Below are 26,755 nucleotides of genomic sequence, written 5' to 3'. Positions count from 1 at the left end.
AGTGACTATCCAAAGTTCAAACCTAGAAGCATCACACTCAGTGTTGCTTGGGAATTCTAAGAAAACAAAAAATCAGTACAGTTTTGAAACCAGTGGTTAAAATCAGGACAGTCCTGAAAGGTTTATTCTACCATCTTATTTCAAAATGGTGTTCAACTGTATCCATAAAGACAAAAACCTCTTGATGTCAGGAACCACCATGCAAAATTGGGTTATAATACCCAATTTTCATTCTTATCCCAAGTTCAGGAAACCACTACTGTCTAAAACATTTATCAACAGATTATATAAATTGTTAAATGTGTACAAATAATGGGAACCGTGCTGCAGAAAGGGCTTCTTTTGAAAACCATTCCACATGCTACTTCTCCATCAGAGGCACCACTTAATCTGAGCATTTTTTCCAGTTGTGTGTATGTAGGGAATCTGCCACTAGTATTGATTTCCTAATCTATCCACTAGTGAAGCAAGGCATGCTGTATCGACACAACCATTTTCTTAAAAATAACTTTCCAAAATTTAAAGCCTCTGTATTGGAAAGCAATTGAATGAGAGTTCAAAGGGTGAAAAGAAAGAACATGCATAGATGTGCAAAGCAGAACTCTCCCGTTTTATTGTCAGTTTTTCTGCAGTGTTGCTATAGGACCTAGATGCACCTACCTTTGAATAAATATACCTACAATTGTTCAAAGGGACTTACTCCCAAGTAAGTGGGCAAAAGATTTCAGCCTCCATCTTCTGTGGGGTCTTATCAGTTAGAAGAGCAGAAATCCAGGCACTACCTTTCCGAAATGTTTGTGACAGTCCATGGAAGAAGACTGCACAAAGGACTAACATGCTAATTTTCCTGAAATGAGTAAATTTCAGGGCACCACTGAAAGAAAACTAGACTGAGAAACTGAAAGCAAGCACTCTGGGGAATTTGCAGAAGGCATAATTATTAAAATATAACAACATTCAATAATAGCAGATATAGCATCTGTAACAAACCGAACAAAACCTGCTCCTGACTGAGGGCTAGCTGGGTAAACTCTTCAGCATTGGCTCTGCAGCCTGCTAGGAGTCTCATACTGTAACAAGTTGCAATTAAATGCCTTAGCTGCTAACAAAGTCAATGTTTAATGATGATTTTCTCCACACTGTTGTGTTTTTCCCACTATCTCTAGCCCTTAATATATGCTTCTCAACACATGCAGTACAAACTAATTGATTAACCAATTAAACATTCTACAATGCTGGATGGAAAAAATGAGGCACTGCATGCCGGGCTCTAGGTCAAGGGTGGCTAAACTATGCCCCCCCCCAATGTTGCTGAACCATAACTCCTGGTCATAAACTGACTGGGGTTGCTGTGAGTTGCAGCTCAACCACATCTGGAAAGCTACAGCTTTGCCACCAGTGTGTAAGATGACCTATCCATTGTATTTGTTGTGAAGATCAGAAAAGTATGTGCCATGATATCCTATCATTATGTATATCTGAAGTTGCTCTGAACATCAAAGAAGGATTTGTGTGATGGTGGCAACCTGAAAAGTATGTTTCAGATAACTACATTTATCTAGATCTAGGCGGCATGTCGTTTACACAAAAAACAGGATGAGCAACAGATCATACTCTGCCCTCTCAATATGATTTTTGAAAGGAAGGGGTTGTAAAAGAACTAATATAAGCTACTGCCTGTCAGCTATTTTTCAGCATGTCAGTTCATCACAAAATTAACATGAAGCCTCAGACAGAGGATTGTTGTTAAGTTAAAACTGCACAGAGGCAAGATCCACTGCTTTCCAGGTGCATTTGAAGCTACTGGTTTTACCTACAAAGCCCTAAATGGTTTGGGGCTAGGATATCTCAAGAACTGCTTCCACCCATAATAGCTCACTTGTCACCTGCGGCCATCATCGGAAGCCCTATTGCTTGTTCTGTTGAGAGAGACATGTCTTGCAGTGATAGGAGACAGAGCTTCTTCAGTGGCAGCACTGCGGTTATGAAACTCTGAGACAGATTTACTTGTCCCCATCTTTACTGGTTTGTAGGGAGGTTGGTGGTTATTTTTATCCCAACAAGCTGTGGGAGTTGTTGTTGTTGTTGTTGTTGTTGTTGTTGTTGTTGTTGTTGTTGTTGTTGTTGTTATATCTTCCTCTCTTGAGGCTGCTTTTTAAATAAGTGGTGGGGCTAAAAATTTCCTGTTCACAGGTTTAGAAGGCCGCTTGAAGGCTAAAAAATAGTATATATATATTTTTTGTAAATACATAAATCCCCAGTCATACAGGAAGTATTGTTATCCAACTACCCACTGAGAAATCTACACAGAGAGCAATTTGGCAATAATTTCTATGTAACATTTGTTGTTACAGTAAGCAACAGTATATCTTATTGCCAAATCTGTCTACACCATTGGAACCTACACACATTACTTCCCGACCTTCCTTCTTTGACAATGGGAACACAGCCTTCTTTTTTAATGAAAGCCCTTTAAGCATTAATTTTGGGAAAAACACACTACCAGCAAGAATATACAACCTTCATAAGAAAAAGAAAAATAGTGCTGTTGTCTGGCAAAAAGGAATAATATCACACTGCATAAGTAGTTCCCTCCAGCTTATGAAGCAGAAATGAAACAGAATTATAGACAAGCACAAAAGACCAAGCTCAATATAGGCAAAACACAACTTCACCTTTATGTGTTCCAGGTCTTAAGAGTGGCTTTATTAAGATCTGATCAAAAGTTGTTCTATCCAGTCTAAAAATGCAATCGGCTCAGGTTGGTGGATGATAGCACAGGCAATGAATAGAAAACTCCCGTGCAATCATTCATTCACAGATATTCCTGGGAGCAGATGATACCCCAAACCAAGTTTTCTGAGGCTGCATGCAGCCCCCATGGCTGTTTGTCATGCACATGTGTACACACAAAGAGGCAACACTGGAGCTAGTTTAGACCAGCCATGTGGTCAGGTTCATCTGGGAGCAGATTCATAATTGGGACATCTTGGCTCTGAGACCAGATAATATCCAGCAATCCAACCAAGACTCTGTCCTATTGTCTGGGCCATATTAGCTTAAAATAACTGCGCGTGTGTGCGCACACACACACACACAACCCCATCAAGGTCCAATAGAAAGGTTCAGGTACCTCACTTAGCTTCCCAAGGCAGTTGCAGAGATGGGAGGGAAAGTTGAACTGAAGGAGTAGAAGAGCAACAGGGAAGTTAGAGAGGTAAGAGACCATTTAAATAAGTTTTAGCAGTAACAAGCACACACTGAATGAATTGGTGGACTAGATATTTGGGATTCTTAACTATGGCCATTTGTGGGCATTGGAGCTGACAATGGGATTCAACCAAAAGGAAACAAATTTGGAGGACAATGAAGTTATTTTGGAGGACAAGCACTATACAATAAGGATGAGTGAATTAATCTGGATGTGTGGTAAAGCAGCTGGAAAGACAAAGAGCAAAAGGACTTCATTGATTACTCAATGAACAGTAGGTTAGAAATTCTTTTAATAAAATGAACAATAATTAATAAAGTGGGAAATAGATTAACAGAGAAGTGCTAGAAGAACTTTTTAATGAATATTAAGTACAAGTTATTTCCTTTATTAATGTTTATGGTCAGATTATTTAATAATTAACTAGGCATGTTAATAAATGTGTTCAGTTTGTATTTTAATGCAAACCTACCTGCATGAGGTGAAACACAACTATTTATTGAATTCTGTGATCCAGTAATACATTCATCACTGCTGCCTTGGGATCATCTCTGAGCAAAAAGCTACATTAGCTTATCTGAAACTCTTTAAGATCTTGACACCATTTTCTGTGCTAAGAAGAGCCAACTTACATAACATTATTTCGGTTTTATGAAGTGACACAAATTATATTACGTATATATAGCTGAATGACACATTTGCTTCTTATACACAGATCTGCTTCTGCTAGTAATGGAGCAAGGTAAGGCATTGATTTAGCGTTTGACCGCTGGTAATCTTATGCAACCACTCCTTCTGGCTTCTAACACATTGCTTGCATTGTCTGCAAGCTTTCGCACATACTACTTTAGCTAACAGCAATATAACAGGGCCATAGCTAGGCTTATTTTAAATAATTCTATTAACACACTTGCCAGAGTGGCAGAATTACTGAGGCTAGAATGCATTTTAGTATGAAAACAAGATCAGCATTTTGAAAATCTTTTTTAAATGAACGCATGAAGAGGGATCCCTAGAGGAGTCAATATGGATCCAGGCATCTGCGTTGAGAGGAGCTTTTATCTGGAGCTTGCTCCACTTCAGGTAATGTGTCCCAGTGCCCTTCTTCCTCTTATTTGTTATGACAAGGAGTTTGCTACATCAGTTTCCAGACCATGCCCAAAAGGCTAACAGATTCTACCCCAGCTGTCTGGAGCTGCTGACTTTATCACACTTGTATTCTGAAGCCCTAGGTGATTTCAAATATTTCTTATGCCATATTGTTGGCCTGATGTTTCAGTAGGTGTCTGTCTTCAAAACAAAGGGACTGTGTTCACTACCACTGAAAAATGCAGGTCCCCAAGATGATCTTCAATGGTCATCTTAATTTAGCATACACCTGAAGCAGAACAGACTAATGTCTGCCAGCCTGAATGAAACCACTGAGCACAGCAAGCCAACTCCTGTGCCAGGCATACTGTGTGTCAGATTTTAAAAATCATAGTTTACTATGGTGAATCGGCTCCCTCAAATTTATTGCTCCATTATAAAGAGATTCTGATCTCTGATTTGCGAAGTTCATTGTGCCACAAAGAGAATTAACCACACTAAGTAGAGGGAGAAGGCTACAGTGTAATGTAATCCTGTAAGTAGCAGAAACAAAAAAACAGATGCATGCCTGTTAACAGTACAAAATACTAATTAGGATCTGTCTGCCTAACACAAAGAGTTTGGCATGAAAGCTCAAGGGTGCTTCCAGAAACACCTTTGGCACCACTGCCTTGTAATGAGCCAGGAAATGCTATCTGTGCTCTTGAGTCCAAGTGGATGGAGTCTGCAAAACAGGGGTGGGGAGGCGAGTTCATTTGCTTCAGTTAAGGCCAATGAGAGAGTTGTTAACAGCAAATAACTCTGTTTCCAAGCTAAGAAAGGATTGCTCTTCAAACTCATAATACCACTTAATAAGATCACCATTTGCTCCAATGAGCATGGAATTCGCAAAGCTTGTGTGTGCTCAGACAATAACAGGAAGATATTAGGTGCTGGTAAGAATCTGAACCCACTGCTGCCCTGCATAAACAGATACTGCCCTGGATGACAACAGCTCTGACTTTTCAATAAGATCACTAAGCTCTTATTTTCCTTCTTCTCTCGAAAAAATTCACTGAAAATCATATGCACTGAATAGTCAGTAAGGCATTGCCATAGTCATTAAATTTTACCTGGGGGCAGCTTATCTTCCACTGGCCCTGAACAGGAATTAAACTAATGAACAGGTTTCTCCCTACATTGTGCCCAAACTGTTCTCACCTTTCTCATCTTCACCAAGCACTCAGAGGCAAAGCCTGGCTTGTGTACTAAGGTTTCATTATCTTACAACTTCAGGAAAGACAGTTGTCAGGTTTTCAAAGAGACAGGATGAGATCAGCATGATATATTTACACACTACACAGAGTGAAAGTTGAGTGCTCAGCCCTGGATCAGTGACCTGAGAAGGAATTACATTTTCATTCCTAATACCACTTAATGAGATCACCATTTCCAGCAAGGAAGCCAGAGCCTACAAAGATTTTATATGGCCAGGATAAAAATGGTGTGATAAGGACAGTGAAGGCTGGTTCATTAGGGCTACTGGGGCACAGCCCTCCCACTGAGTATGTCAAGGAGTTTTAAAACATTTTCTCCCCCAAATCTCAAATCCACACACACTTTCCTGTTTGCCACAAATTTTATGCCTCCTTGGACTTAGAGGCATTTCTGTCAATCTCCTGTTCTCTGGCCAATCAGCTTTCTGCATCACTCAGCCAATCCTAAACCCGAATACAGATATGGCAAAGAGGTCCCTCCCATGGATCTCTAAGCAACAAAACCAGCGGTCAGCAAACTTTTTCAGCAGGGGGACAGTCCACTGTCCTTCAGACTATATTTTGAAAAAATATATGAACGAGTTCCTACGCCCCACAAATAACCCAGAGATGCATTTTAAATAAAAGCACACATTCTGCTCATGTAAAAACATGCTGATTCCTCGACCGTCCATGGGTCAGATTTAGAAGGTGATTGGGCCAGATCCGGCCCCTAGTTTGCCTACTCATGAACAAAACCGTGTGATTGATTGGCGTGCCTGATCAGACAACCCACTTTGAAGGCTTCTACTTCATCTATTGTTATGAGAACTATATGGCACAGCCACTATAGCAGATATGGAAGGAGTCAAAACTGCTTCAGACACAGCCCCGTGTGGGTAGCTTTAACTTATATCACAATCATTCGTCTGTTCTGAGCATGCACAGAGCTGAAGACGCTTCAGTACTTGTTCACTGAGCGCTCTTGCTTTTTGCATTTCTCTTTGATTGCCTTTCTGTGTAAAGTGAGCACCACTGGATACAAAATGAATCTCTTGTTTGTAAAACAAATGCTGTTCTTGCTTACTCATACCATTTTTGTTTCATGAATACGGACATTGGGGGGACTTGATCCATGATCCATCCATAACAATGGGATTAGAATCTCACCACCACTCCAGCCACCTACTCTGCAGTGAAGACTAAAAGTAAAGGTAAAGGGACCCCTGACCATTAGGTCCAGTAGTGGCCGACTCTGGGGTTGCGGCACTCATCTCGTTTTATTGGAGGAGGGAGCCGACGTCCAGCTTCCGTGTCATGTGGCCAGCATGACTAAGCTGCTTCTGGCAAACCAGAGCAGCGCACGGAAATTCTCTTTAAAAAGGTAATGTAGCCGTCAAATAGGTGATGATCTCTCTTTAAATTCCCAATAAAGAGTTAATGGTGCATGATCAGGATTAAACATCGTATCTATTTCTGCTTTTACAACAGACTTGAAAAATGATATTACAAAAGTGTATTAAAAAGACCTATGAACGCTAGAATAATAAGTGCAGTCCCTTTTGTTAGGGTGATAATATCACCAAATACCCAGCCAACAATTTTTAAAAGATAACTGGGATATTATTAGCATGTCCTGTGTTTGTTGATCTGTCTAATCTTGGGCTCAATACCTCATTAAAGTCTTCTTCCTATATGTATGCTGCCTGCAACAAATGTATCCCAAACCTTAATTAGATTCATGAAAAACTGCTTTCGGCCGTGTGAGGCGCATAAACACATACAAATGTAGCTTCAAATTCAATTACACCTTTAAATAAAATGCATCTATCTTTCTATACTGCGGTTCCCTCTTTACTCATGAAGTTTATTATTCTCTCTAGGTTTCCAAGATGTCTAGCAATTGCAGCAACAAACCCTAGTCTCCTGGCTAAGAATCAGAGAGGTTCATGACATACAAACTAACAATTGCAGCCTGGCCAAGGGAGATACAAAGGCTAGCAATGCAGCAATTTTTGCACTGTTGGCAGTCTTGCCTATCAGCTACCATCTCACTTGCATGAAAAACTACTCATTGAAAGCAGTCTAATGACATGACTATTGTAAGATCAGAGGAGGAACTCACAATGATATCATGATTTGTAATGTGTGTGCAGAACAGCAGTTGTTCATGGACTTACCTATCCACCTCATGAGTGATGTCAGGATCTGAAGATACTTTGTTTTCTGCACATTAAAAAAGGTGAATGGGCCCAAGAGGATGGTAAATGCTGTCTGAAATAAGGAACAAACAAAAAGTCAAGAAAATCATGGAGTTAAAAGCAAACTCACTATGTACAACTCACATAAATTGTCTCTATTACTGATAATGATTATTTTGTTTTAAAATGAAAACAAACCTTTTGCACAGTCTAACCATTTGACTGACATCTGACTAGGGCAGAATTAAAACACTTGTGAAATTGTGGTTCAGAAATATTTGCTATGACTGCTACGTAGCTCTACAAAATATTTATTTTCTATTCTTTGCCCATACTCTGTCTAGGCTTGCATACTTGTTCTTGCTAACCTATTTAGCAGTAGTACTCTCTAGATTTTAATAAAAGATACTGTAATGTCAATATTAAACACCCCATACAAAAAATACATCATTGGGGGGGGGGAGAATTAGCATATAATTAACAAAAAATGATGAGCAAATCAGTATAAATTTAGGGAAGGTGCTAAAACATCCAAACTTATTCCTGGTTAACCCCTCTATAGGTATCAAAAGTGAACAGAGGATTCCCACTTCTAAATGATTGTTCATTCTTCAATTTGTAACAGAGACCAAACTTGTTAAGTCGAACATGACACACTTTTGTTTTCCATCTCTTCACATCCCCATTTTTGCCAACACAACTAGGCTTTACATCACTTTAACTTCCTCTTCTTGTGGACTCTCTTCAAATAACCCAACAGACGAGCCAGTATATTGAATGCTATCAGATTCTCTACCATTATATTTGTTGTTATGTTACTGAAAAAAAGTTGTAGTGGCTACCAGGCCCCTGGGTTGGGGGATAGAGAGGCTGTATCCAATCATGACCACAATATTGAACGGGAACATTGGCCACAACAAAAAATCACCCCAAGCTAGTCTTTGCCCTATAATACTAGTACGTGGTGCCCCCTGAGGCAAATAATCAACTAGGGAGGGGAGGAGAAGGCAATGATTTCTCATTCAGAAAGGTGTCCCAGTAAGATTTTAGTCTCCCCTCACCTGTTACTGAACTTTTATTTAAAAAAACAGCTGGAGACCCAATTTCAGATCCCCCTAACACATGTCTCTTCACTGATAAGATTTATCCAGACCATTTTAATTATTCAGTGTGACAAACAAAAGGGCATCATGTCAGCCCTCAAACTGCCAGATTTTCAATATTTCACATTACTAATATAGATTCTCTTCAATTTTATGGGTGTCAAGGACAATTTTTTATATTAAAGGTTACAAATTGAGACATACTTTGTCTTAATAGATATTGCAATTTATTTTGTGTAATTATATCAATGTTGTGTTTCCGTATTTTTTTTAAGGAACAGTAAAGCTGATTCTGCAAAGCAGTTTGTTAAAAGCACATAATAAAACTGCTGGGGAAAGTCCTATAGATCCATTACACTGATAGTCTAATAACTCAAATAGTTAGAGCACTATTAAATGTCAACCTTTCTTTAAAATGTCTAATTTGTAAATATTGATAAAATATTGGAAGATTAATTTTAGACCCAATTTCCATTTATTTCTACTGTCTAGACAAGCAATATTTTTTTCTTATCTTGCTCATTCAAAATTTATAAATAAAATACCAAAACCAGTAAAGTTAGTATTATTGTAATCACCTATAATGGCAAGATAAAGAGACTAAGAAAGAGGCAGAATTTATCCAACAGTTAAAGGGCAAGTTAACATTAGCTGCAATCCTGATTCTACATGTCAGTTCTTTATTAATTCATATATAAAGCTGGTAGTCAGGGAGCCTGTTTAGTCTCATTCCAATGAAAGCCATAAATATTCTTCAAAGCTCTCAAAAGTTCCCAACGGTGCAACAATACCGCAGCTTTGTAATACAGTTCAATATTTCAAAATCTTAGCTCTCCATTTATTTTGTGAGAAACTCATTATTTGCCATACGAGATGCTTTTATTAATCACAGTCCATCAGTCAGTAGTGCTGACTGCTTAATGAAATGAAATTTGGGGATAACATTTTTATATATGCAAATTTTCCTGTCCATAAAATACCCCCTATCATCCACTTATTATCAAAATTCAAAATATCCACTTATTATCAAAATTCAAAATATTTTGTATAAGTAAAGTTACTAATTTATAAAGTTCTGGGGGAGAAAGCCATTTGGACCATTGAATTTACATTGTTCTGCACTTCTGACGGTTATATACACATAATATAATAGACTTCAATCTACTGGGCTAGATTTTGTCAGTGGTATGATTTGAAACTGCCTGCAACATTATTCCACCAATATTAATTTGATGAGTTATGCTTTCTTGAAGCAAGTATGTTGTCCATGGGAGAATATGAAAAATGTGGTCCAAAGTAAAATGTTAAAATATTTAATGGTTTCATCTTTAAACTACTTTATGAATATCTGATAGTTTTCCCTTTTATTACTATTACTATTCTTCTTAATTTTTAAGCACTTGCAAAAACAAAACAAAACAAAAAAACAGCAACACCAGGGTATGGTACAGTATGCCACAGAATGACAGAATCCAACTTTCAGGTTTTAAATTTCAATATCTTTTAATTAATATATAACACATACACGTCATATAATCAAGTCACCTTCTTGAAAAACATCTATTTCTGTAATATGCTTTCCAAAGAAAGGTTTATGAGAGTCATTTCATAGACATTCTAAAATATATATTTTTATATCTGGGATAACATCTGAGGAAAATTATATCTTCCGTAGGGATTCAAACTATAAAAAATATTTTTTCTAATCTCTCGTGCATCCTTTTCTCTCTCTGGGACTGCTTCCATATGTTCCTGATTTATCTAATAATCTCACACCTGTAATTCTAATGCATCTCTTGGATGAATATTTTGTTTGTCTTCATTTTCTTGATTTAGTTAAGATATTTTCGCCTTTCAAATTAGAGCATCAAGTCCATCAACAGTTAAACAATTATTATTCAGTTTCCTAATTATTTTAATCCACTAATTCATTAACGGGATTCTTCATTATAATAAATCAGCTAATTCGTTAAAAATTGAGCTTCATATTACAAATGAAATAACAATCATTTGCATGAAATCAATAATTAACCAGTTCATTAAGCCCAATGACTTAATTCAGTTCCTTCTGCACATTTAAGTTTTATCAAATTTTAATCTCATTTTTCTTCAGAGTCATAGTTGATCATAATAGCAAATGTTTCACTATTTCACTGATTTATCCAATTATATGTTCTTCTATATGCTAATTTTTGCATATTCTGATTGCAGGATAGTTCACAAAGCTAAAAAGAACAATGACTTCATAACATCTAATTTAATACTCCTGCCTTGATTGAGAATCCTTAAAAATAAAATAAAGAATTAGCAGTATGTCTCTGTAATGGCACCCCAGCTTCCCTGGGTCCTGTGCTGGGCCGGGTGAAGGAGTTCCAGCCAAGTCATCATGTATAACCCTCTACTTATCCACCCTTCCTGTTAAACTCTCAGTGCCACCAGGCAAAAGTATTTTTCTATAAGGCTTCCTTTTACCAATCAACCTAAAAATTCCCTTGTGTCTCCTTGAGAACACCTGCAAGTAGCATGGAACTTAGCTTAGACATGGGGTGGTTTTCAAATAACACAGACGTTTTATGAATTAAGACTTAAGGTTTGCTAAAATAGTTCTTAAGGAAAACAAGCTTATAAGCATTTCTGTTTTGACGCACCAGTTATATAATTTCTTATGTGGCTGCACTAGAACGTTTCCTCTGACTGGTTTGTGTATTTCAACAGTATCAACTGATACTATTGATACAAAATGACTGATAATTTTGTATCAACTTAAAAATGTTATAAAAGTGACAGTGAAAAGAGCGGGTTGTTTGGAATGCAATATTTACTATTATTTTACATTATTTATATCGTAATGCTACCCGGTCTGGTGAGAGGACCCTTCCCCTCTGTACTGTATTTAAGCCATGATACTGAGGGCTTTTGAAGGGCAATAAGACCTGCATCAGCAGCTGACATGTGCAAGATGCTGAGGAAGAGACTTACCATCATCACCCTCTCTGACATTTGCCTTTCGATGCTGCCAGTCTCCCCTGGAGGAGAGATATGGGAACCAGCTGTATGTCATCTACCCCTCTCCTCTGAATTGTATTTAAGTCAGGCTCCTTGGAGTGCAGCAAGACCAGTACCAAAAACTTTATTGTTAACTCTTGTTTTTCTTTGAATTTACATATTTAAGCCTAGATAATTACTGCTGAACTTGTTCTGTGTTTGCCAAATAGTTGATTTTTATCATTTTTAAATTTACTGGCATGTTTTGCATTTTGTATATTTGTATTTCCAATGCTCTGTATTTCGATGTTTGAACGTTTGCTGTAAGCCGCTTTAGGCACAGCTCATTGCGGAAAAGCGGCATTTAAGTAAACTCAATCAATGATGTTTTGAGATGTATTACTCTTATTGTGTTGTGAGCCACTAAGGGCACATTTATGCAAGAAAGTAGCCTGCTAATTAAAACAACCAACTAGACAGCTATGACCTCCTGCTGACAGTAAAGTTCTCCATTTGCTGCTTCAGAAAATAGCTCCTCCTCTACGCCAGCCCTCTTTCTGCAGATCCCAGTGGGAGGCAATGGGACCAGTGGCTGAAAACAACTGGTCTAAAAGCAATGTGAAGATGTGAACAGGCTCTGATAAGCATCCTGAAGCTGTCTTTTGAAAACCTGCCCATTCAGAGACCCTTGACAAAATGCAGCATTAGCAGCCAAGAATAACATTTCATCTATGCAACTTTCCTTCACCGCCCAGGCAATACAACAGGATCAGAGAAAATGCACAGCATGCGAAGGAGTTGTGACCTCTTTATGCTGATTTGCTATCACTGGGGAATGAAGTACTACTCCACCAAAAGTCTCTAATTAACTAAGCTATATAATAATGAGAAGAGGGCTTTAAAGAACACTCAAAGAATGTCAAGAGGTTTGAAATGTGGGTGAGTGTGGACTGAGCTAAGTGAAATGGAATCCTATCCCACAGGGATTATTTTTGTTGGCAAGGGAAGAGGGTGGGGAAAAGATTACTAATAAACATTGATCCATTCAGTTTATGTTTTATTTTCTGTCCCCTGTATCAAAGTTCTAAATATAAAGAATAAGTGAAAACTTCCGTAACTATGTTTGCACAATTAGAATTACAGTGGTGCCTCGCAAGACGAAATTAATCCATTCCGCGAGTCTCTTCGTCTAGCGGTTTTTTCGTCTTGCGAAGCAACCCTATTAGCGGCTTAGCGCTATTAGCTGTTTAGCGGCTATTAGCGGTTTAGCGGCTATTAAAGGCTTAGCGGATTAGGGGCTAAAAGGCTATTAGCGGCTTAGAAAAAAGGGGGGGAGCGAAAAAAAATCGGAACACTTGCAAGACGTTTTCGTCTTGCAAAGCAAGCCCATAGGGGAAATCGTCTTGCGAAGCAGCTCAAAAACGGAAAACCCTTTCGTCTAGCGGGTTTTCCGTCTTGCGAGGCATTCGTCTTGCGGGGCACCACTGTAAAGTGGAAAGTGTTATGGGAAGAAAGCATACATTTAATGGGCTGTATTTCTGTTTTAATTTGTTTTACCTAGCTGCAGTAGCTGATGGCACAGTATGTATGTGTTATTCACCTGACTTCCCTCTGGCCAAGTCACGGCATAACAGTATGGAGAGATGGGGGGGGGGAGGGATGAGGATGAGGGTGTGATAAGGTCGACACCAGCTGGCTCACAGGATTGGCTCTACTTGCATGCTAGTACTGCATTGACCTCATCACTGCCTCCTCCTACCCCTATGAAGCAGGAAGGAGGTCAGGGAAGTGGTACAGCCCCACAATGCTGTTCACTACTGCCCAGCAGCAATTCAATGTCAAACCTGAGCTAGCATCCCAAACAGTGACAAACAGACATGGAGACTGAAGTCAACACTTTGGTTGTCGCAGCAGAAGCACTTTGGTTGTCCCCTCCCATTCATACCTGGTTTAGAGGCAATCTAGAAGCAATACTAGCACAATATGCTCAACTGCAGTTAAGATTCTCATATGCTTCCCTTTCTCACTGTTTTATTAACAATGATTATTTGGTGCACTCCAAAACACATGACCACAGCAAGTAGATCGAAAAGTTGCATCAGTACCAAAAGGAGAGCAGCCATCTTTTAAATCTGGAAGTTATTATTCAGTTCCCAGCCCTTCTTCCTTAGGAACACACAGTCAAACAATTAACACAACCCCCTTCAAAAAGAGATGATTAGCTCATACATCAAAAAGAGCTGAAACAAAGAGACAGACAAGGGATGTGGATAATTAAGGAACAGGTGTTCTCTGCAAATTAGAACACACCAGAACCAACTGGCAAAAACAGCACCTTGGCCCAGCAGAAGGAAGGACGGAGAATCCCCAATGGACGAGGTGACAGGGTTTGAATCCTGTAATTGCCTCAGATCAATTGTTGCTTTAGGGTGCAAAGGCCTGTCTGGAAAGCCTAGTTTACAGACATATTTGCGGCAGCAAACTCAAAGAAAACTGCAGCCTGATCAGTTGCTATGGGGGTAGATGTCAGAAGGGTTTTAAAGTAAACCCTTCTGAGACAGTTTTGTAATCTTACTTGCACATGGTTATAAATTCTCAAACAATCACCACCATATCCTGTCCCACTGATCAGCTTCAGAGTACATCTTCAAATACACCCTCTCCTTCACTCAGTTGATTATCACAGAGAAATAACACACAAATCATTGTACGTGAACTATGGATCTTTTTCCCAATCCCTTTGATTAAGAAAATATATATTTTGCTCCTAATGAGTCTCAAATTGAGCTAAAAGGCATGAAGTGCGTGATGAATTTGCTTCTCTAACTCTCCAGTCCTCAATAAAAGGATAATCAGAGAGGAGGTAGAATGCACTTTCATAGAAATGTTTAAACATTTTTTTCAAAAGGGGTTCATGTCAGTAACTGCCATTAGCAGGCACAGTGGAGCTATGTCTGTCATAAACCAGCAAAAAATACAGTCCCAAAATAAAGTTCTCACATGCAGGGAGATTGACGAATGAACCACAGGTAACAATTAAAACCATTTCCTAAGGAATGATTGTTAGTTTTGCAATAAAATACATTGTGAATAGTTCACAAATAGGAAGACCAGCATAATTTTTATTTCAGAAACAGAAATATTCTAAAAGCTAAGACTTTTGCATCCTGCTATCAGGGAAATGAAAAACAAATGAACTTTAATTATCTCTTGTGTTAAAAAGCAAATCATTAGTGTATGAAAACCTAGGGTTCATCCACACTTTCAATTGTCCTGATGCTTTCTCCTTGGAAAACCCACTGTTTACTGTGGCATCAGAGCAAATTTCAATCAGGTTTTCTCTGGATTGATGTTTGCTCCGATATAGCACTAAAGAATAGGTTCTCCAGGGGAAAGCAGCAGGGAAAAGGCGAAACTGCAAGGGCAGAAAACCACTTGGATCTGTGCTTCATAGGCACAGGACAAGCAGAAGTATGGACAATAAAAACTAAATAAAAAATAAGTGTGGACAAGCCCTTATAAAAAGGTAAAGGACCCCTGGACAGTTAAGTCCAGTCAAAGGCGACTGTGGGGTTGCGGCGCTCATACAGCAACTCTGATTGTGAAAAGAAATAATAATTTACAGGATGTGCATTATACTCATGGACAGAAGTAGGCCACACTCCTATTTAAGGTGGGTTGCAACAATGACATAACTAGCATCTTGTGTCTAATGATTTAGACTGCAATCCTAACCCTACTTACCTAGGAGTAAGCCCCACTAAATTCAATAGGACTTCTGAGTTGACGTGGTTAGGACTGGGCTGTAAAAGAGAGAAAGCAGAGAAAGGGTGGCCAGATGCAGATAAGGGCAGCTCGCCTGCACTTTTACAATTTCCATGGAAGAGGGAATTTCAAAAGAAGTGGGTTTTCTCATCTTCTGTACTCCCTTCGGAATTCTTAAGACGCAACTGAGCATCTTAGAAAAAGAGGAAGACAGCAATATATAATTAAAAATAAAAGTTTATCTCCAAGTAGCAGTCAAAGATGGGTCCAAGATCTGAAAGGGTTCAAGAATATTGAGGTGGAGTCAAAAGTCAAGGATCCTGTTCATGATTGGGTTCCTGACATGACTTAAGGTTTTAACTTCACTTTTTCTTCAGAAAAAGAATATATTTTGTCTGCACTAGCTCAATAAATATTAAACATCAAAACTTTCAAGCTATAAAGCTGTAGCTAAACTCACAGAATCCTAGCTGGCACTTCAAGAGTTCTGGAATTGGCAGCTTACATCCCAAGCTACCTATTTTAGAAATACCTAAGGCATTTATCACCCTGCCTGCTAAGCTTTAGCAAATTAACCTGAGGCAGAACAAACAGGCAAATCTTCAAATTGGAGCACATTACTTAACCCTGGTGGTTTACAACTGACAACAATCGATTCAGAAGAAAGGTTCATATCAAACTGAACAAGATAAGAAATTATGTCTGCTTTTCAATCATGAGCCGCATATCCATTTATTACATCCTTTGGTGTTAGCAAGGAGAATATTTTTAAACCAAGATCAAGCAAGGCAATTATTCTTATCTACAGGAAAACTCCTATAAGCTCTATTCATTGCTCTCTTTCTCTTGAGCAGAAGTGGGGAACTTCTAACCCATGGCCCAAAGCACACCCACACACCCTTCACATGAAATCATATGTCAAGGCACAGGTAAACCAGCAGGCCAGTTCAAAAGGAAGACCCAGGAATGAATTCTAAAATGAACTCCTAAATCTTTCTAGCTGTAGCTTGAATGTAAGCTAAGGCTGCAAAAGAAGAAACTCATAATCTGGAGTGCATGCAGAGTGCACTCCTAATTCTTCTTGTGCGTGCCATGGATTCAAAGTCACATCACCTGACACCAGGTAATGGAAGCCCCTTCCCCACTCTAAGTGGCCTGCAGAACATAGGCCATTTTGAATCCTGCCCACCAAGCAGGATCCAGTTTCTCACCCTTGTTCTGGAATGACAAACATTGATCAAAGGCCATTGAAGTAACCAACTAGAAGCTCTGCACTAAAATGAAGAAGCCAGTTTCCTTGCATATGGAACTAGACCAACCCAGCACACAATAGAGTGAGATGGCAACTGTTTTGTATCTTTTACTGAATATTTTGTTTCCAATCAGAGTTAGTAGCTAGGTGATCCGGGAGGCAGAAGAGGAGGAAGAAACACAGTTTATCTCCCTAAATTGCCTCCAGGCTAGTGAGAGAATGAGCAGCAGACCAGCTTACAGAGCTGGAAAAGTGTTGACGTACTAAGGTCTGTTATTACCTCCCAAAGTCAACATTCGTTTACGTGCCTGTACCAGAATTCAGAATCTCACCTTCTGCATCTGTTGCCATCAATATTTTAAATTACATTCTTTTATTAGATAACAATATAATATCTTGGGCTCAGCTGAACCATCTTGCTGCAAACACCAAGACTAGGCAGTTAGTAATAGAATTCCATACATAAAATGTTTAAAGGGTTATATTACAAGTATGTAGCTTACTCATTCGTCCAATCTAAAATTCAATTCTCAACACTTCCGCAGCAATTTGTGGTTTGTTTGTTTTTTAAAAAAATCTTATGAAAATTCAGCAGTCTTTTAGTGTGAATTTCTATTAACACATTTCTGTATGCAATTTCCCCTAATATGCTGTATTTTTGTATGTTATTTTCACTAATACATGCATTTATATGCACACTTATCTTAGTATATGTTTTCTGTCCACCTTATTTGGCTGCAGAATTGCAATGCAAAATTCAGAGAGGTACAAATTTTGAGTGAAGGATGTGTTTTAGTTTCACATGTGCTTTGAGAGAATGTAGATTTGCTAAGTTACCTTTAAATACGAACTGAATCAAATTTATCCACCAACCCTACCTACTCTTACCAATGAAATGTGGTTATTTTTAAATAGCCCTTTTCCCATACAAGAGCAGTATAGAGTCTCACATTTTTCCAATGTCATTTAATTGTGTGGGGGTTGGAGAAATACTACTGCCTGCACTGGCAAGGCTACTGCCTGGCCTACAGCTGCGAGGTGTGGGGCAGTAAAAACCAACCGTGTACTTTAAGGAGCAGAAAAACAGAATGTCCTTCAATAGAGGATAAATAACAGCTCTGCTGAAGATCTCTTCAACAAAGGACATTAAAATGTTGTGATAGCTTTGAAGGTTGAATAAGATCCTTGGTAGATGTGTAAGCAATAATAAAGCCAGTAAGCAAAGTTATGTTGCTGACAGAGGCAAGCACCTTAGATTTTTTTAAACTGCCCATTCTGCAAACTGACCCAGAGTTCACAAGGTAGCTAACGGCCTAAGTAACAAGCTCTGGAGTTAGTTGCTGGTAAGCACTAGGTCATTTAAGGAGGTACTAACGTGCTTCAAATCACAATAAAAGTGTTTCAATCGCCTTAAAAACAATTTCAAGTATAGCGCTTCTATTTACTGCTCCAAAAACTAGTCATCACTGCTGGTTTAGTCTATCTGTTTTCAGCCTGTAAGGCCATTAGCAATAGCTGGTGGAGTAATTTTATGACAAAACCCCCAGCAACTACTGTCCTTATGCCCCCATTACAGAAGCTGTGAACACTGCAACGGCATTGCACACATTGATATTACAACCAATCAATTGCAAATATCAAGAGCAGAAAAGGGGCCCAAGTCCCCTCTTGATCTGATGGCCAACACTCCCTTGAACACTCCTTCCTGAACCTTGCATGCCATCTGTCTTGTCTTTGCAGTTTGACAGTTGACATGCTTCTCCCTCTCATATGAATTCTGATCTTCAGCAAAAGCACCAGATGGCTCTTGAGCTAAAATCTAAGCTTTATCCTTCACAGTTTTATGATACAAATCACAGGAAACAGAAGATTCCATCCGCTTGGGCAGCACTCTCCAAAAACCTTTGGAAGGCTTAAATTATAAAAATTAAGAGCTATGATAGCTGTTATGATGCTGATATCTAAGAAAATAGCATGTCAATTTTGTAATTTGCAAGTTATTGAAGATGCTTTTAAAAATGGGGGGGAAAAGACAGAGAAAGTAAATCTGCTTCACCAAGAAGGCTCAGATGAAAGCTGGATTTTAAATGGCATTTTTGCTGAATGGCGAAATAAATCATCAGAAATCAATTTTCTCGATTCCACTGTACATACTGCATGGTTTATGATACAATTGTCTTATTCCATGCTTAGCCACACTTAAAAACACCTATTCAGCATTATGATGATTATAATTCTTAGGCTCAAAAGTGACAAATGTTTTTGTTAACTTTTGAAATAGGTATAAATAGGTCTACCAATTAATTTCTGAACCTTTAGAATATGTATCCTATGCATATAAAGGATTTAAAAGTAATTAAAATTTTGGAATTGAACCCAGTACCAAGAGCTAGGGAAACATACTCCTGCCTTGATTTTAAAAGCTTGTTGTAAGGATTAGATTGCTAATGTAATCAACCTAGCCTCAGCTTCTTCTTTCTTTCCAATGAAAGAAGGGGACAAAAACTGAATCATTTGAAGATAATGAACTGCTGTGCTCATTCACAGTTAGGGAATGCTCACATTAGTGCAATATTATGATGAAAGCATGAATTGTCATTGTCAACTATGTCATCTTTGCTATAAACTAAAAGACCAGCTTTTATCAAGGCCTGATATAGTTTAACAAAAATTATTAAACTCAGTGAGTTGCATCCTGTTTCTCCCTTGCTATGTTTAAAAGACCCAGAATGTTTTTCAGAAAGCTATTTGACAAAAGGAATGTGGTTCCTAGCACCAACAGAACGAAGTCATAGCAAACAGCAAGCTTGCATCTATAGTGCAAATATGCTTCCATTGTCATTTTTTACGTGTGTGTGTAGAAATACAGACGCTGCCAATTTTCTAAGGTGACTGTTTAATTCTTCATTGCCTGAGTATTTATGGTGCAGTATCTTGTAATCACTTTAGCGCCTCCTTGGCTTCCAACCTTCTCCATTCTGTATCTTCTAATTACATCAACACAGAGGGGGAAGGGAAGAAAAGCAAATGACTACAAGAAAATAGCTGAAATGTGCCTAACTGCTCCTACTGTACAGAGCAACACATGGGGGTGTTTTTGTTTCTTTCTATGTTACATATTTTTTTGTTTTTATATTGTAAGTCGCTCTGAGATCCTCAGATGAAAGGCAGTATGGAAATTTAATGAATAATAACAATATCCTAAGTCTGCTCTGCAAGAGTTGTATGCTCTCAAAAGATGACAAAATGTTTCTCTAAAGTTTGCATCAGCAGTGGACTAAAGGTAAAAATTAATTCAATGAATATATGCGTTTGCCCCATAGGTAGTGAAACCACAGGGAAGGATATTGGTTTTGCTATTTAACTGCTAGTTCTAGGTTTTTAGGACTGTGTGTGTGTCTTCCAACTTTGTACCTCAGCTTCATACATCCCTATCTCAAATATCAGTATGGCCAATGCTTTATCTGTATTGTTTATTTGGGTTGAGATAATTCCCTGGTTCTTTTGTCTGAACAAGCAGTGGTACATGTGCTAAGGTGCAACTAGCCAGCTACCTTGTGTTGCTGTTACTTACCTAGTAACTGAGGCAAGGCAGAGAAGTAGTGATGTTGGGGCCACACAATTGTAGTGGCAAGAGCACTGGACTGACATTGATATTCCCACTGGTGCCCTTATGTGGCCCCAACAGGGCCACTGTTTGCTCAAACACACACCAGCAATGTCAGTGCCGCTGCTCTGAACCCAAGCTAGACCATGCCACTGGCAGGGATGGAATCCAAATCTGCCACTGCCATTAGAATTGCAAAATGAATTGAATTTGATGTATTGATGCACATTTGTACAATAAGCATTCGGTAGAAAAAACTAAATTTGTGTTCCCCCCCGAATTATTTTATGATTACTAACATACATTGTCATTGTACATATCTCACAAAGTTTAGGTGTCTGTTTTCTTCATCACTGAGGGGACAGTGTATTTACCACACACAGTAAGTTTAGACAACTCAATAAACTCTGCTCCCCAAAAGGAAGCCTTCACAGGCTTATCCCATTATTTGGCTGGTGAACAGCTGCTCCCTTGGGACAGAAATTATTTTGTTTGGTAGTTCAGCACTCTCACAGTCCTCAGGGGCTGCCTGTATCAGGACCATTTAAGTATTCATCTATTTTTCATCCTACTCTCCTCTCCAACCTCACTTTGAGAGCACAATACCTGTGAAGTTGGCTCCATATCTTTTAGTATTCCACAAGGAGGTTAAGACAGCAATACCTCAATGTGTTTTTAACTACTAGCTCTTTTATTTAGTTTGCTGCTTTTATTCTAATTTATTTTTTGCTTTCAGGTTTTATTGTGTTTGCCTGATTGTTTTATTATTCTAATATAATTTAATTGTAGGCTGCTTTGAAATCCCTTTTTTAAACATAGGTGTATGGGAATCCAGTAAAATACAGAAGCACCTCTGTCGATATAGTTACTGTACTGCAAAAGTTTAAGACAGTAGTTTTCAACCAGTGTGCTACAGCACCCTGGGGTGCGTGAATGATGGTTGGGGTGCCGCAGGCAACACTGGCCTCTGTCCCTCTTTCCTTCCCTCCATCCTCTAATGCCCTCTTGCCTCCCAAAGGCTTGCACAGCTGATTATTGCAGCAGCCCTGGCTATAAGCTCCACAGGCGAATGGTGCCTCTGGGAGGCACCTCCTCTTTGGGGCAGGGGGGACAGCTCAGAGGCTGGGGCTGCCCAGAGGACTCCCAAAGAGGGGAGACAGGAGAGGAGGCTGAGGGAATACTTCACAAGGGAGGGTGTTTGCAAAAGGGTGAGAGGCTGCCAGCTCTGCAGGCAAGGGGTGACATAACTGGGCTCCTGAACCCCACAAGGGTGCCTCAGAAAGAATGTAGTTGGTTAAGGGAGCCATGGACTTAAAAAGGGTGAAAACCTCTGGTTTAAGTGTATAAGCTGTAAGCCTCCAATTCAAATCTCATCTTAGCCATGACACCCAAGTAAGAAGGCAAAAGGGATATAAACAGTTATTCTGATTTCCATGAATTCAAAATCCTTGAAGGTTTAACAGCTGAGTACCCTTTTAATGCCAAAATTGTGTCACTTCTTTTCTTTTCAATAAGAAAGGTTTGAAGTCACATAACACAAGCTTTTCAGATTTATTATTACTATAATGTGAAATAGCAACTTAATTTTGGAATGGAAGAAGGATCAATTCCAAGGAACCATGAGGAGCGAATGAAATTAGTTGTTAACAGAGAGAACATTAAATTCAAAGACCTGGCAAACCAATGTAATATCAACTAAGAAAAATTTTCAGTAACTGCAGCTTCTTGCCCCGTTTGACATTATTGAATGTACCAAAATTCTCTCATGCACTCAAATATTAAAACCAGAGTAGACCTGTCCTCATTTGCCTCCAGTCACTCAAATGAGATGTCCATGAAGAACTGTAGATATTATTTAATCTAAAGTGCTGGGAGATAGTACCCACACTTTTTAAAAAATAAAGCCCCCCCCCCCAATAAACCTGATCTCAGACATATAGAATACAGTGGTGCCCCGCAAGACGAATGCCTCGCAAGACGAAAAACACGCTAGACGAAAGGGTTTTTCGGTTTTGCGTTGCTTCGCTAGACGAATTTCCCTATGGGCTTGCTTCGCAAGACGAAAACGTCTTGCGCTTTTTTTTAAAAGCCGCTTGAAGAGGCGCAGTTGCGACGGACCGTGCTTCGCAAGACGAAAAACATCGCAAGACGAAAAGACTCGCTGAACGAATTCTTTTCATCTTGCGAGGCACCACTGTATGTGCAGCCCCATCAAAATAGTTAATTTCATCTAAAGCACTTGCTTCATAAGACTCATTGCTATAATACACAATTACCCTCTTTTGGCTAATCTAGATATACTTTGACGTCACCAAATTCTTTTAAGGACAGCAAATCTTTGTTGAAAGGCTGCCACACTGTGGTTTAGCAAGGCAAACTTTCAGTATATGTTCCCAACTGCTGCAGCTGAGCTGCAGCTCTTTGGACTGGATTGCCACTTAAGTAAGTAGTCAAACTATGCCGCTTGGCATAGCAATGCAAGACAAATATTTGTTCTCTGTATAGGCCATGGTTATGGTGTTTGGAATGGGACAACTGATTGCAAAAGCCCTTTCTTAAGACCATTCCTCCAGAAAAGCTCAGAGTCAGAATGAGTGACAGCATAATCCAGGCTTCAATTAAAAAGAATAGAAAAATTTCACATCATGAAGTACAGAGACATCTCTGTACAAAGAACACATTCAGGTCCAGTGTGTTATCGATCTCTCTGTAAAGAGAGACAAGCTAATCCTTTAAAGCCAGCAGTTTCTATTTTCCTGAAGTCTCCCTTCAATGTAGATCCAAGGATCAGTTCCCACCCTGGAGCACTAAGGTACCTGAGCTTTCTGTTGTCCCAACACAACAGTGTCATCAAGAAGCAAACAAGAAATCAAATTCATCCCCTCAGAAGCCGATTCTAAAGGACCCTGAGGTTTTACTTGCAGAACAGGGAGGAGAGGAAATCTGCCACTATCTCAGCTATGTCAAATTAAGCAAAAGCTCAAACAGGTCATTTGTCTGTCTACAACTTTGGGTTCAGGCTGGAAATAATAGGCTGAAAGAAAAATGCTATAAAATAGTAGGACTGAGTTGTCTTTGAAAAGCAGGCAATTGACAGAATGAATTTACCAAGTTAATGGAAGACTAATGGCCCTGAAAGAAGGGAATGTCATATTAACAGGCCTGCATGCTAAGTTCTACACCAAGAAGTAAGGTACTGCATTCTTCTACTATCAGAGGGTGAGAGAATAATAATTACAGAATCACATAGGTGGTGATCCCAGTGTTTGGAGCAACCTGGACTTGCAAAGTGCAATCAAGCAGATTTCTCAAAGCTAATGTGGTTGAAGCAAGTGACAACTCATCAGTTTCTCAAAATCATGGTATGGGCAAAGAAAACCAGTTAGTTGCAGGCATTTAGCTCATTACTTACAGTATTTTTCGCTCCATAAGACACACTTTTTTCTTCCTAAAAAGTAAGGGGAAATGTCTGTGCATCTTATGGAGTGAATACGTGGTCCCTGGAGCTGAATTGCTCAGGGGCAAAAAGCAGATCATGCCTTTTTTAAAAAAAACAACAACAGGGAATTGGGTGTTGAAACAAAGCCCAAGTGATCAGAAGCGAGATAAGGGACACTAGCACCTGCTCTAGTCAAAATTGTATCAAGATGTGTGCATACCCTTCCTCAACTCCACGTTACTTTGTGCAGTTATGCTAGAACTTCTATTTCCAAAACTTTTGTAAATCTGCAATTATTAAAAGGCAACAAACAAAGAGCACTTTCAAGGCTTAAGCATGCCTAAACTAGAGTCAGCAACCAGTCAAGTGAACCATCAAATACTGTAAACTGACCAGTCAAGTGATGCTTATTTAACTATCACAAAAAATTGTTAAATATTATCTGAAGCCAAGACTACCAACGTGTTACAAAGTGGTTGCTTCTCTGTGTACTTCATTATGGTGTCATTTTTGGGCAAGGTCAGGAATGAGGGCTGTTTGTCACCTAGCCCACAAGCATTTTTTTGATGGTTTTATTGAAACTGATCAGGTAAAGCTGAAATTTGGTGCAGATGCTCGTCTGGTCCCCTTAACTCAATACATAAATAACAACCACTGGCAGAGTTGCAAGGGCCACACAATTCAAAATGGTGGTTTGCAGGTGTGTTTTTTAAATTGTGATTTTGCGGTTATGAACATTAAACAGGATTCACTACTTTCCAGGCCAAACTCAGTGCAAATACAAGAGAACACATACTGATGTGTACATGCAAATATCCATATAAATTAACATGAAGCATAACTACCGGCATTATCTTAACTAATTATAAGGCCCTTGCAACTCTGATGATCTCTGGCATTTAATGACATCAGAATGAAAATCTATGCCAACACAACAGAATTGATTATACATACAATTCATTGTTTCAAGATGCATGCTGGCCGCCACCTTGCACTGCAAGACCCATGCAACTCTGACAATACAGTGGTACCTCTGGATGCAAACGGGATCCATTCCGGAGCCCCGTTCACATCCTGAAGCGAACATAACACGCGACTGCGCGTCTGGTTTTGCCGCTTCCGCACATGACGTCATTTTGAGCGTCTGCGCATGCGGCGAAACCCGGAAGTAACGTGCTCCGTTACTTCCGGGTCGCCACAGAGCACAACCCGAAAATGCTTAACTTGAAGCGTATTCATCCTGAGGTATGACTGTACACAGAAAAGATTTGCTCAGAGACAAGGACAAATGGACAAGGCTCCCAAAAGAGGGTTTCCTGCATGTTTTCTGTTACAAAAATGCCCATAAGATGTTACTGAGCTGCAGCATAAATATGCTACATCTTTTGCTCTCACTGATCGCTATGGTCTAAACCTATATTTGATACTAGGTGGGTCCCTATCCTGATCATGGTGCTCCAGTGTATATGAATCCTTTAATTATGTTTTCATACAATGAAAGTACCTGGCATATTCAGCTTTGGTATCTCAATAGAGAAGACTCCTTTGAATGTATAAGGCAGCCTCTGTTCTCTTCATATCAAAATTTTTTTGTGTGTGTATGAACTGCTCAGAGCCAGATGGGATAGCTGCTATAAAATCCGTCCCTGTGGACAAGCTTCATTCAACCAGCCTTGCCCTCTGCACAAAGGCCATTTGGGTTAAATAGTGATAATAACCATACCAATTAATATTAACATGCACGGAAGACAGACTGCCTTTAGAGGCTTGTACTTGTATAAAGCAAAGAGGGGGAAAGGAAATTTTACAAGTCTGTAAGCAAACAAGGAGAGACCAGACATACAAAAGTAACTAAACTAAACAATGACACCCTGACTAAGGAAGCCTGCTAGAGTCTTCTTTGTCTCTCAGATTGTACCATTTCTAAGTACAGTACCAGCATTTTCATGCATTCCTATGGCCCCATTATTTCCCCCGCCCCTGCAGAAAGCTCTACAGAACCCAATGACCTGGGTTGAGGGAGCACGTTTCTGCAATTCTATCTGTTTTTCTAGAATCCATATAAACCTCCACCATCTCACCTTCACCAGGGCTGGTTTGTGTGAAAGGGTTGGTTGTACTGGCATCAACAGGAGTTGATACAGGGAAGGACTGGTTGGCTGGGAGATCTTTCACAGCTTTTCATCGCAACCCAGAGATCTTCACACAACTGTTACTGGTTTGCAGGTGTGCACCAGGAGATCTGCACACATCCAGCATACATGGATGTTGCTGGGATGAGGTGACCCAGAAAGAACAACAAGTTAAGGGGGCTCAAATGTCAGAGACATTTGGGAAACATTTGCCCCTAAAAAAATAGATCCGAAAAACAACAACCAAGCACACTTCTTACTCTCTACCAGTCCAGGCATAACAAATGTGATTTCCATAAGTTCAATCAGAGCTTCAGTATAGAAAGCTAGATACACCAACCATAGTGAGAAACTATGTAATCATAGTTTCTCATGTCCAATGCCCAGGTGGTGGCTAGGGCCATGGCACAACCCTCCGGTGACTCTAGGGGAAAGCTTCCAGTTGATTCACATCAACAAGCTCCCCCTACAGGTTGTTAACCCTCGTGTGACTCCCTGCAGAGCGGGCAGGAGTCAAGCATAGTCTGTTCGGATCCAATGCCTAAGCCAATATCAGTCACATTCTGTAAACAATAAAGTTGTGGCCTTTTTTAGCCCATTAACCTAAAATACTTGTGTCCACGTGTCTTATTTCATCACAAAGAGGGAGCAGGGCATCGACTCGCAACAGAAAAGTTGTGGTAAACTATGGTTGCTCCATGATCCGGGCAACATCTAAATCCTTGGCAGCCTTACT

At 39.4% G+C, this 26,755-nt stretch overlaps 1 protein-coding gene across 2 annotated transcripts in view; it reads right to left on the bottom strand.

The window, feature by feature from the left end:
• Positions 1 to 26,755, bottom strand: part of TMEM104 (transmembrane protein 104) — a 75,780-nt gene that overhangs the window by 19,719 nt on the left and 29,306 nt on the right. For both annotated transcript variants that reach the window (XM_083487199.1, XM_083487200.1), the window contains exon 9: positions 7,716 to 7,809. In XM_083487199.1, the coding sequence (XP_083343325.1) occupies positions 7,716 to 7,809 (94 nt within the window). The remainder of the gene's footprint in view (positions 1 to 7,715; positions 7,810 to 26,755) is intronic.

This window comes from Podarcis liolepis (genome assembly GCF_965112155.1).
Source record: "Podarcis liolepis genome assembly, chromosome: 2".
Classification (NCBI taxonomy): domain Eukaryota; kingdom Metazoa; phylum Chordata; class Lepidosauria; order Squamata; family Lacertidae; genus Podarcis; species Podarcis liolepis.
Note: the sequence above shows the minus strand (reverse complement) of the source record. Positions and strands in the feature narration are given on the sequence as shown.